At 50.0% G+C, this 10108-nt stretch overlaps 1 protein-coding gene and 1 non-coding gene across 2 annotated transcripts; one reads left to right on the plus strand and one right to left on the minus strand.

Moving 5' to 3' along the window:
• The first annotated feature begins 6616 nt into the window (after positions 1-6616).
• Positions 6617-6687, plus strand: TRNAG-GCC. Its single transcript has one exon. It is a non-coding gene; the product is annotated as a tRNA-Gly (tRNA).
• Positions 6688-6705: 18 nt separating this feature from the next.
• On the minus strand, positions 6706-9634 carry LOC119338815 (flavin-containing monooxygenase FMO GS-OX-like 2). Its single transcript, XM_037611042.1, has 7 exons — positions 9012-9634; positions 8229-8299; positions 7987-8139; positions 7785-7867; positions 7543-7678; positions 7266-7442; positions 6706-7069 (listed from the first exon to the last, which is right to left on the minus strand). The coding sequence occupies exons 1-7, from the start codon at positions 9541-9543 to the stop codon at positions 6890-6892; spliced, it is 1332 nt and encodes a 443-aa protein (XP_037466939.1). The 5' UTR covers positions 9544-9634; the 3' UTR covers positions 6706-6889.
• Positions 9635-10108: the final 474 nt, after the last annotated feature.

Below are 10108 nucleotides of genomic sequence, written 5' to 3' on the forward strand. Positions count from 1 at the left end.
AGAGCTTGGAGGTTGGAAGACAGAAGCTAGAGGAAGGCGTGGGGAAAAGGAGGGATCTTTATCCTCTTATAGACGGTGAAAATACCAATTGTCCCCCTCTCAAGCCATAAAACTCGACGGTTCCCAATTAGATAGTGCGTAAGGCGCGGTTAGGTTACCCAAACCATATTGATGAGAATCCCATAATGGGCGGGCATGATCTCTGTTTTGACAAGACGTGTCAATGGAGGCTAAGCCTCGAAACGCGAAATGAGAGGCGTGAAAACGGTTCAAAATGTTAAAGAGTCAAGTGTGACGCTTCGCCGAAAAAAAATTGTCAGTAAAAGACATTGTTCCTGTTTTGACATCTCGCCTTTGTGGCTAAGGGTTGTATCGATTATGTAGAGCCGGACACAATTCCTTTACATGGGAAGCTAACTTAGAATATTCAGGAGAAGAAACTTGCCTTGCAATGCCGAAGACAATCTCCGTGCCAAACACATCGTCATCGAAGACTGGTTCAGGGGCTACTGAGGGAGTCCTAGATTAGGGGATCCTCGGGTATCCGGTCTATTCGATATGGGTCGGACTGATGGGCCGTGAAGATAAAGCCGAAGACTATCCCGCGTGTTCGGGTAGGAATCCTATATGCGTGGACGGCAAGTTGGTGTCCTGATGTATTATTTCCTTCCCTTGTAAACCGACTCTGTACAACCCTAAGCCCCTCCGGTGTATATATAAACCAGAGGGTTTAGTCCATAGAGGCTATCAGAATAATTATAGGCTAGACAACTAGGGTATAGCCATTACAATCTCGAGGTAGATCGACTCTTGTAACCCCTATACTCATTGAATATGATCAAGCAGGACGTAGGGTTTTACTTCCTTTAAGAGGGCCCGAACTTGGGTAAACATCGTGTCCCCATTGTCCCTTGTTACCATTGATCCTTAAACTCACAGCTTGGGTCCCCCTACCCGAGATCTGTCGGTTATGACACCGACGCCTATGTCTACATCGGGCCTCTAACAGGCCGAAATGTCACTAGGCCATAATTGGTCCCATATATTCGGCAAACAAGTAACGGGTCAGATCTGGCTTTGGGCCGTAAATGGGCCATGTTTAAACAGGCCGTTAGAGGGCTGGCCCACTAGTACCTGAGTAAATACTATAGGCCTTTGACTGGGCCAGCCTTTTTAACATATATAGGCCTCTATTGGGCCCTGCCACGCGTCGACATATCATAGGCACATCTCCTCCATTGGACGGATGACATCTGGCCTACCGAGGAGCCAACACGTGTTTCCTCCAGCCAATAATGATTTTACACGTGGAAAATTCCCATTGGTCCGGGCTGTTAATGGGTTATCGAATCCAAATCAGAACCTGATAGCTTAACGGCGACCCATTATGATGGATGCCACGTGTCGGTTACCCTTGATGAAAGCACTTCCATGACACGTCATTTATCGTCATGGAAGTGGACACTTCCGTGATGATAATTTTGGTATTGTCATGGAACACTTCTACGACAACACATGTATGACTATCTAGATTCTGTCATAAAATCGTCATGGATGTACATGCATGACAGAAACCATGACCTACTGTAACAAACACGTATCATCACGGAAATGTATTTTTTTTGTAGTGATAAGAGTGTGAACCAAGGGATAGTTGTTGCTTCTTGTTGTTGCAGTGGAGTGGTCGAAAATTAGACTCCAAGGTCAGTCGAACCAAGGGATAGGATAGCAATAGCAGCAAAAATTATATTGGATCACAATTGGGAGATCTGATCGTTGTATGCTTATAGATAAACCTTCAAGTATGCCACTTATCTCAGCTTCAAGGGCATCTTTGCAATGGAACGGTAACCCATACGCTGAGAAGATGGTCGAACCATTAGAATCTTTGAGAATCATGCATGTACTCGCCTCGCTGGTTTCTATCACATAAGAGCATCTCCACTCGTTCGGCCCCCCAGCGCGCCTGGCGAGTGTGTTTTGGCGTATGCGCCGGCAGTTTTTTCGCCCTGGGGGCGATCCAGTTCCCAGCCGCGCCCCCAGGTTTCGGCCCCGAGACGCCCATAAATTCAAACTTGTTTTTCCCGATGTCAAAAAATGCCACAAGTTTGGCGATCACCATGCCACAGTTCGGCGATCAAAACACACAAAAGTTCGGCGATCAAAAGGAAGGACGCGTAGACAAAGGAACGCATCAAACGGCGGGCTCCTCTGGCGTGGGACTGGCAGTGTCGGCATGCTCGGCGCCGGCGAGGCTTCTGTGCTCGGGCTGGTTGTCGGCGGCGTGGCTTCATCGCTCGGGTTGGGCGTTAGCGTTGGTGTCGGCATGGGCGTAGGGGCGATGGTCGAAGCCGGCCCGGGCATCTGGTTCAGGATGAGGCCATGCTCCACCAGGTACCACGCCTTGACCTGCTCGTCCATCGTTGACATGTCTGCCGCCATCAAGAACGCCAGGTCAGTGTTCCTCTTCTTCGCGGCGACGTTGGTCCTGAGAAGGTCAAGCTTGACGTCCTGCTTCATCATCAACGCCGAGCACCGTGCGTTGGATTTCTCCTCCCTTTTTGCGGCGCTGTTCTTGGCATCGGCAATGCACTGCTCGATCGATGATTGCAACCGTTCGGCAACGGGCGCCACGTCTCTTGCCGCCTTGGCTCTTTTGTTGCCATCAGGGCGCCCATTCGCCGCCCCCGGGGCAGACGCGTCTGGCTTGTAGGTCTCCTTGGCCTTAGTAAGGGTGAGCCGAACCTCCCTCCACTTCCCGCACGACTCGATCCTGGAGAACACGTGAAGGAACTTGAACTCGGCGTCGTTGTTGTTCCGGCGATACATGTTGAACATCCAAACCATCTGCAATGCCGAAGAACAAGTGTCGACAAAGTATACGGCAAAAAAGAACTGAGCTGGCGGCTGGGCATACCTGACTCTCGATGTTGGCGCCGCTTTCCGGGCGAGCCGCGACCTCCTCTACAATCCCATGCCATTTGTTGCAGGCCGCCTAGATGATCACCCAATGGTTTACCATGGCCTTGTCGCCGCGCTCCATGTGGATGTTCGCGAAGTAGGGGTCGACCAACTTGCGCTCGTCGAACACCGTCTTGATCCATCTCTAGTACATGTCGGCGTTCTGGTTCGAGCCGATGATCAAGTCGATGATGACGGTCTTCCATGCTTCGGCGAGGCACTCGTCTTCCTTCAAAATTCACTTGACGCAAGCCTCGCCCGGCCTGGCATTGGTTGCCCGCTTCTTCTTTCTCCCTTTCATCGTCGGCGCCGGCTCTGCCTCCTCCTCCGCCTGTTCTTCCTCCCTCCTCCTCCTCGGCGTCGTCGAGCTCGTCATCCATGTCGGCGTCCATCATGTCGTCTTGTGCGTGGAACCCGGGGTAGGAAGCGGCGGCGACCGAGCCGCTCGTGATGATCTCATCCATGTCGGCGTCGGTGGCGTCGGTGTTGTTGAACTACGACGTCGAGCTGCTGGAGATATGCTCTAGAGGCAATCATGTATGATGATATTTCCTATGTGTTTATGAATAAAGATAGTCCTTGAACGTTATCAATGATGTGTATCAGCAAGTACGCTATGATGACTGTCCTAAAAGGTCCCTAGTCGAAAGGGTTGTGTGGACGCGCAACCGACTAATCTAGCATATACATGGTGGATGGCTCTGTTTCACTAGCCACTGAGCATTGGATGCTAACCCGATAATATGGACTCGGAACGATTTGGTCGGATCCGACTGTCGGATCCAAGTCGAGATAAGGTCCGAGTCGGACAGACCCGACTATGAGACGCGGCGGTATGTCATCTGTGAGTCTCTAGTACACCATACGTTCTATGTCCTAAGACCTGAGCTGATGCATGCACTTGGGATGGTGACAGACCTGCTTTGGGCCGACCAAATGCTACTCTGTGACTGGGTAGTTACAAAGGTAGGTTTCGGGCTTGTCCAGACCCATGCTGCGAGACATGGTCGAGCAAGATGGGACTTGCCCCTCCGACCAGGAGAGATATACTCTGAGCCATGCGATTAGGATTATGAGATAATCCGTTTTGTGGTCAGCATCACTGGAACGAGAAAGAGGTCGGGCTAGCACAAGGATGACACACTCGCCTTGAGCCCGACAAAATATATCATGTGGCAAAGGGAACAAAAATATGGTGTACAAGTTCGCCTAACTAGTTTCATCGGACACTTGGAGTCGGCACGCTTTCCTAGAGGCCGCTACCGACTAGCCAAGTCGGATGTGACCTGACTCGTGACCAAGTGAACGAGAACCTAAGGGGTCACGCGCTTAAGGGAAGGAACCTGTGAGGCCCGGTCCGACTCCACCAGTCGGAAGTGATCCTACTTGGACTCAGGTCCAGGTCGAACAGAATTTGGGCTTTAGAGTCCGTGCGAGGCCCAATTGTTGAGCCCGCGATGGACGCCTATATAAAGTGGGGGTGCGGCACACTCATTTGGTTGATCGCTTCGGCGCCGTCACTAGGGCTTTGCATGTGTTGCGAATAGCCACCTCCACTCGCCGTTGGTTGTGTCGTTGGACCTAGCAGTTCGCCGCATGACGTTCCTCCTACACGCGCGGATACCTAGAGGCGGTGCACCTACGCCGCTCCGGTGAACCTGTTTGCGGGATCCGATCGGCTACGTGGGAGATCGACGAGGAGGAGACGACTCCGAAGACGCGCTGCCCCAACTCTACTTCTGTTGCACGGCACTGCGCGTTTAGTCGTAACGATCTGTGATCCATCTCCCGTAGCATGTTCCTGTTTGTTCCGCGCGTAGGAAAATTTTAATTTGCAGCTGGCATACCCTACCGTAGAACCCAACACGAGTTGTGTGCAAAAGGCAGGGCGTCCCGGCGCAAAGGCAGTGCAGGCGAGGCTGAGTACGCAGGCGGCGAGTAGTTGTACTGTGTGTTGAGGCCAAAGGTGAATGCGGGGAGGGAGTGCGCTAGTCGGGGTTGAGGCCAGAGGGCGAGGCACGCGGCGGCGCGCCATGCGGGAAGGTTCACCATCCCCGCGCGAGATGCCTCTGCCTGCTCTGCCGCTGCAGCCGCGTCCCTGGCCCTCTTGACGATGAGCCTGTTCCGTCGGTCGGCGGTGACCGCCTCCTGGTGCTGAACGTCCACCCTCCACTCGGCGTTCGACACGCCCGGTGGTCTTGCCATCAGCGCCCTCGGCTTCCTCTGGTACGGCTGGGTGGAATCGGCGACGGCGCGAGGGGCAATATATTTCTTCGGCGACATGGCACCCGGTCTGATGAGGAAAATGGCGGGAACGGCGGGGGAGAAGAGGGAAGCAATGGGGAAATGGAGGGAAAAGGCGAGCAAAACGGCGGGAATATGCCTGATGTCGCCGGCAGCGCGGCCCCGCAGGACTTTTCGCTTCAGGAGACGCCCCCAGGCGGACCCCGGTGCGCTGGGTTCGGCTCGGGTTCGTCGGTTGTTATTTCGGCCCAAACCGGTAATAATTGAGAACCATTTTTCAGCGTCGGCGCTAAAAAAGGCGCCCTGGAGGGCCTCTTGGGGGCACGAGTGGAGATGCTCTGAGAACCATCGACCGACAATGCAGTCCAGCTTGGAGCCGGCTTGGGCACTGATTTCGGTGCACTTGTGCAAGCACCCGGTTGATAGGAAGATCGACCAAAGAAATGTTGCCTCCGCGTTGTGCTTTTGTGCTTTACCAAAACAAGAACATAAGTTGTGATCACATACCCCAATGGAGCAGGGCCGGTCATGGGATTTTAGAGGCCCGGGACGAAACTAAAACCCTGGGCCTTAGAGCATGCCGCTAGGACCAATTTGGTGGCTATGCCCGCTTCATCTTGCGTTGATGCAACTGCTTCACCGGGTCCCCCTTAGGGAATTCTTTTACGCACAAGAATGCAGAATTGAAGGGCCTTCCAATTTTATCTTATTTGCGTAACCATCATCTAATGCGAAAATCATAGACCAACTTCTTTTGTCGTACGAGCGCTTGTATTGCTGCGTTGTAGACAACAGAACCTAGACAATCAACTTCAATCAGGGAAGCATATGTACTCCTACATTGCAATTATCAATGAAGATAGGGACCATTATATGGATGCTATCTAATTATTGTTTTATCCAATTCTCCTAAGCATCACATCAAGGTTTCTACATTGGTAGTGCCCTTCATCATGATTGAAAATGAGCGTAAAGCTACAATGTACTATATTAACTTGATAAAATCTTACCGATTATTACGTCGAACTCACAAATGAAAAAACTAATGATATTTTATGGCAGATAATACCAATCAACCAATTATCAATCTCCAACTAAAAAAATCAATTATCAATCTCCACTATAACAATGATGAAGATATTCACACACAAAAAACAATGATGAAGATGAGATTTTTTTTTTTTGCGAGGATGAAGATGAGATGTTGATTATCCTTTATATATTTTTTTATCAATCTCATCGAAAAATCGCCAGGGCATATGTATCTCCTCCAGAATTAGCTTCTGACCTCTCGGTGTAGGGAGGCTTCAATGGTCCCATACTGAAATACAGTGGTACTAGTAGGAGAATAAGCGCTTCAGTTAAAATTAGCATTGTGAGATATAGACGTAATGGTTAGTTCCAACAGCAAGCACCAGTGGTCTAGTGGTAGAATAGTACCCTGCCACGGTACAGACCCGGGTTTGATTCCCGGCTGGTGCACTAATTTTTTATATTGCCTTGGATGATAATATGGAATCCTCAGATGGTGATAAAAGTAATTCACAATCGATTAAGGTCATGGGCATCCCAATTTTGAGCTTGCATGTACAAAATACAAAATTATTTACCTGTAAAATATTTACTGCAATGACTATCACCGCGTCCTGGCAATGAAAATGATAATCACAGTCCACAACATAGATTAGAAGTATTTTTTGAAGTCCTCATTTGCTAGTGCCACCAGACCATCATCATCCCACTCATCGCGATATCTTTCCGGACGAGCAGCCTTATTCTTTGCATTAGCAGCATACATCAGCTTCCTCCATTCTTCAATAGGTGGATGGCCACATTGCTCCGCGAGCCAGTCATCGTATTCGAACTGCAAACAAATCATGCTTAGCAGGGGATAACCGATATAGTCGTTTCTAATGTACAATGTTGATGTGCAACAGTGCAAGACGCCCACAACTCACAGAAATATGTTATTTTCCGCCAAGAAAAGCTTTGTTATCTAGCTCCCTTAACATGATTTCGAAAAAAAAAACTAGCTCCCTTAACATGCATCATTAGGCTACCTGATAACCACCACTGAAGTTGTGGGTATATCTCTTGGGCCATCCACGAGTTTCCAGTCTCGAGTAGATGGCTTTGACATCTTCCATCATTTCATCTTTCGATGGAAGCTTGATCCGTCCTGATAGAATACCAGCGACCCATTTGCTTTGGAGTTCAAACAGTGGAAAAGGGATAACCTGGATGAAACAGAGGCCAGGAAGTTTTAGGTCGTAGAGCATTGCAAGGCAGTTATAAGTGCATCTAGACTGCACAGCAGAAATTTAGACACAAATTAACCTTCCACGGCAATCCGATGAAAGACAGTTCAGGAGCCACTTCAATAGGGAAAACATGCTTGTATAATGGATCAACGCAGTTGTCATCCACAGTGATGGTGCTATCATCCCCAAGAAACGGGAAGTCATACAGGTAGCTAGACAACATACAAACACAGGGAACACATGATTAGCTTCAACCAACGTAGCGAAATCAGGTGGTTTGTACAAGAAATATGTTTCAGATATGCTGCATGACTATACCCAGTACAGTGCATGATGACATCCGCTTTGATTGAGCTGCCATCTCGGAACACCACAGTGCCATCTCCCTGTGCATGGTCAATCTGCAAGTAGAACATAATTCTGTTATAAGAATAATGCTTTGTAATATGTAGTACTAATGGCAGCCCCTTTAACGGATAAAACCACCATATTCAACTCACCAGGGAAAAAAGGTATTTACCATGGAGTGAAGCCACATGTTGTCGTATTCAGGCTGCTGTTCACAAGTGGAAGTCGGCGCTGATCTATCGGCAATATGGACCTCCTTCGCAACGCATGCAATGTCCCTCGAAATGTCAACTGCACTTGCCGAGGCCCCAATAACGATCACTACCTACCAAGGCAATCCGTACTTCAAGTTCAAGATAGTTTAGCACGACAACTCACAAGTGGGGAAGAAATCATAGTCAGAATCATACTCACTTGATCAAGGAATGGCTCAGGCACACGGTAATTGTGGCTATGCATCTGCTTTCCGGGCCAGGCATCTGCACCTGTCAATGTTGGAAAGTACAGATTTTCTGTCAAGTTCACAATTGTTTGTGGATCTGATGACCATAAAATCGCAAGTTTGTAACGAAACACTGGACAAGAATTGTCCAAAAAAAAAAACATTGGACAGGCATCTTTCAAGAATTCATCAAGCTTAAGAGTTCAAATCAAATTTGCTAAACCGTGAATCAGCTGATTCTTGTCTCTAGATCGTAGGATGCAGATTCGGTTCTGCTCGAGATTTGTACCACATGCATGAGGTCACGGGTTCAAGTCCTAGAAACAGCCTCTTACAAAAATGTAGGGAAAGGCTGCGTACTATAGACCCAAAGTGGTCGGACCCTTCCCCGGACCCTGCGCAAGCGGGAGCTACATGCACCAGGCAGGCAGGCAGAGTATCCTAAATCCCTTTTTTAAAGCATGCTTGAGATCTGTACCACATGCAGATTTTCTTGTTACGATCACTACCAACCCTGCTCGAAATCAGTTTTTTCTTCCTCTCACAGAGCACAAAATGTGTCATTTCTTCATGAAAATTTGCATGCATACAAAAGACACGACATGTACAATGTCAAGATTGTTTTTTCAGATTTTTTCGATTTTAGAAGGATTATTTCTCGATTTTTACTGTGTGCTGAGCCTGAACCAGGGTTCAACAAACTACTTGTTCTTTGTTCTGCTCAATTGCGAGTTCGTTGGGCGGAGAATCATTACCAGGTATGGAGGCGACGCGAGGCTCTGAATAATGCCCATTGCAAACCACGACGGCGTCATACACCTCCTCGTCCTGCCCCCCCTTCTCCCCGAGCTTCCTCGACGTCACCGCCCACCTCCCGCCGGCCTCCCTCCGGACTCCAACCACCTCTGTCTGGAACCGGACGAGCCGGTAAAGGTCGAACCGCTGCGCGAAGTCCTCGAGGTACCGAAGCACCTCCTCGTGGCCGGGGAACCTGCGCGCGTCGACGACGGAGCCGCGCGCCGCGGTGAAGGGGAAGTCGAGGAAGCCCATGACCTCGCGGGGGAGGTTGGTGCGGAGTGAAGCGTAGAGGCTGGAGTGGGTGGCGGCGGCGCCGAGCGGGTCGGTGGCGGCGGCGGGGGCGGGGGAGGCGTAGAGCCAGGTGCCCCCCACGGCTGCGGCGCGCTCGAAGACGACGGGGGCGTGGCCCTCGCGGCGGAGCTCCCGTGCCGCCGCCAGGCCGGCCGCGCCCGCGCCGACGACAGCGAGTCGGAGCGAGGGCGACGGCATCGGGGAGGGCAGGAGGGAGCAAAGAGGTTGCGGAGCTGGGAGCCGGAATTGGCTTGGATTCGCCGTGCCTCCCCTGTTTTTTTTTGGGTCCAGGAGCCGTGTGCGATCCCGTCTCTGTTGGTTTGGTTCATGTGGGTATCGGCGATTTGGAGGGAAGCGCCGAAGCGGGCTCTTCTACGCCTCACCAACCGTTTTTAGCTGCTTTTTCGAACGTGAGAGTTCGAGAGGGAATCAAATGCTAGGCGTAAATTTTTGTGCAAACTTCCTGAACTTTGTTCTTCTGAAAATACTGTAGAAGTACAAGGCATGTGCTCTGCTCTCTGTAGCCAGTTGGAAGCAAAACTCCCTCGAATATTCAGACTTCAGATGTTACGGAATGTTGTATTTACCGAACATGCTACGGTGAAAAACTGAAAAGGAAAAAAGAAACGGTCGCTAGAGGAGCTTTTTGTCACCAGAATAATTTCTTTTCCATTTTTTTTCTTTCGCTGTCAAGTGGCAAGACTGTTTTGCACATTTGCTTCTCTTTGGCCATATTTATATCCTGGAGAGCATGGCCAACGGG

The sequence above is a fragment of the Triticum dicoccoides genome, chromosome 1B (genome assembly GCF_002162155.2).
Source record: "Triticum dicoccoides isolate Atlit2015 ecotype Zavitan chromosome 1B, WEW_v2.0, whole genome shotgun sequence".
In the NCBI taxonomy this organism is placed as follows: Eukaryota; Viridiplantae; Streptophyta; class Magnoliopsida; order Poales; family Poaceae; genus Triticum; species Triticum dicoccoides.

Excerpts from the sequence above, each read along its gene's own strand:
- LOC119338815 (XM_037611042.1), bottom strand. The coding sequence starts at position 9,543 with ATGCCGTCGCCCTCGCTCCGACTCGCTGTCGTCGGCGCGGGCGCGGCC. Across the intron at positions 7,868-7,986 it reads ACATGTGGCTTCACTCCATG|ATTGACCATGCACAGGGAGA; the intron begins GTAAATACCTTT and ends TTCTACTTGCAG. Across the intron at positions 7,070-7,265 it reads ACTTCAGTGGTGGTTATCAG|TTCGAATACGATGACTGGCT; the intron begins GTAGCCTAATGA and ends ATTTGTTTGCAG.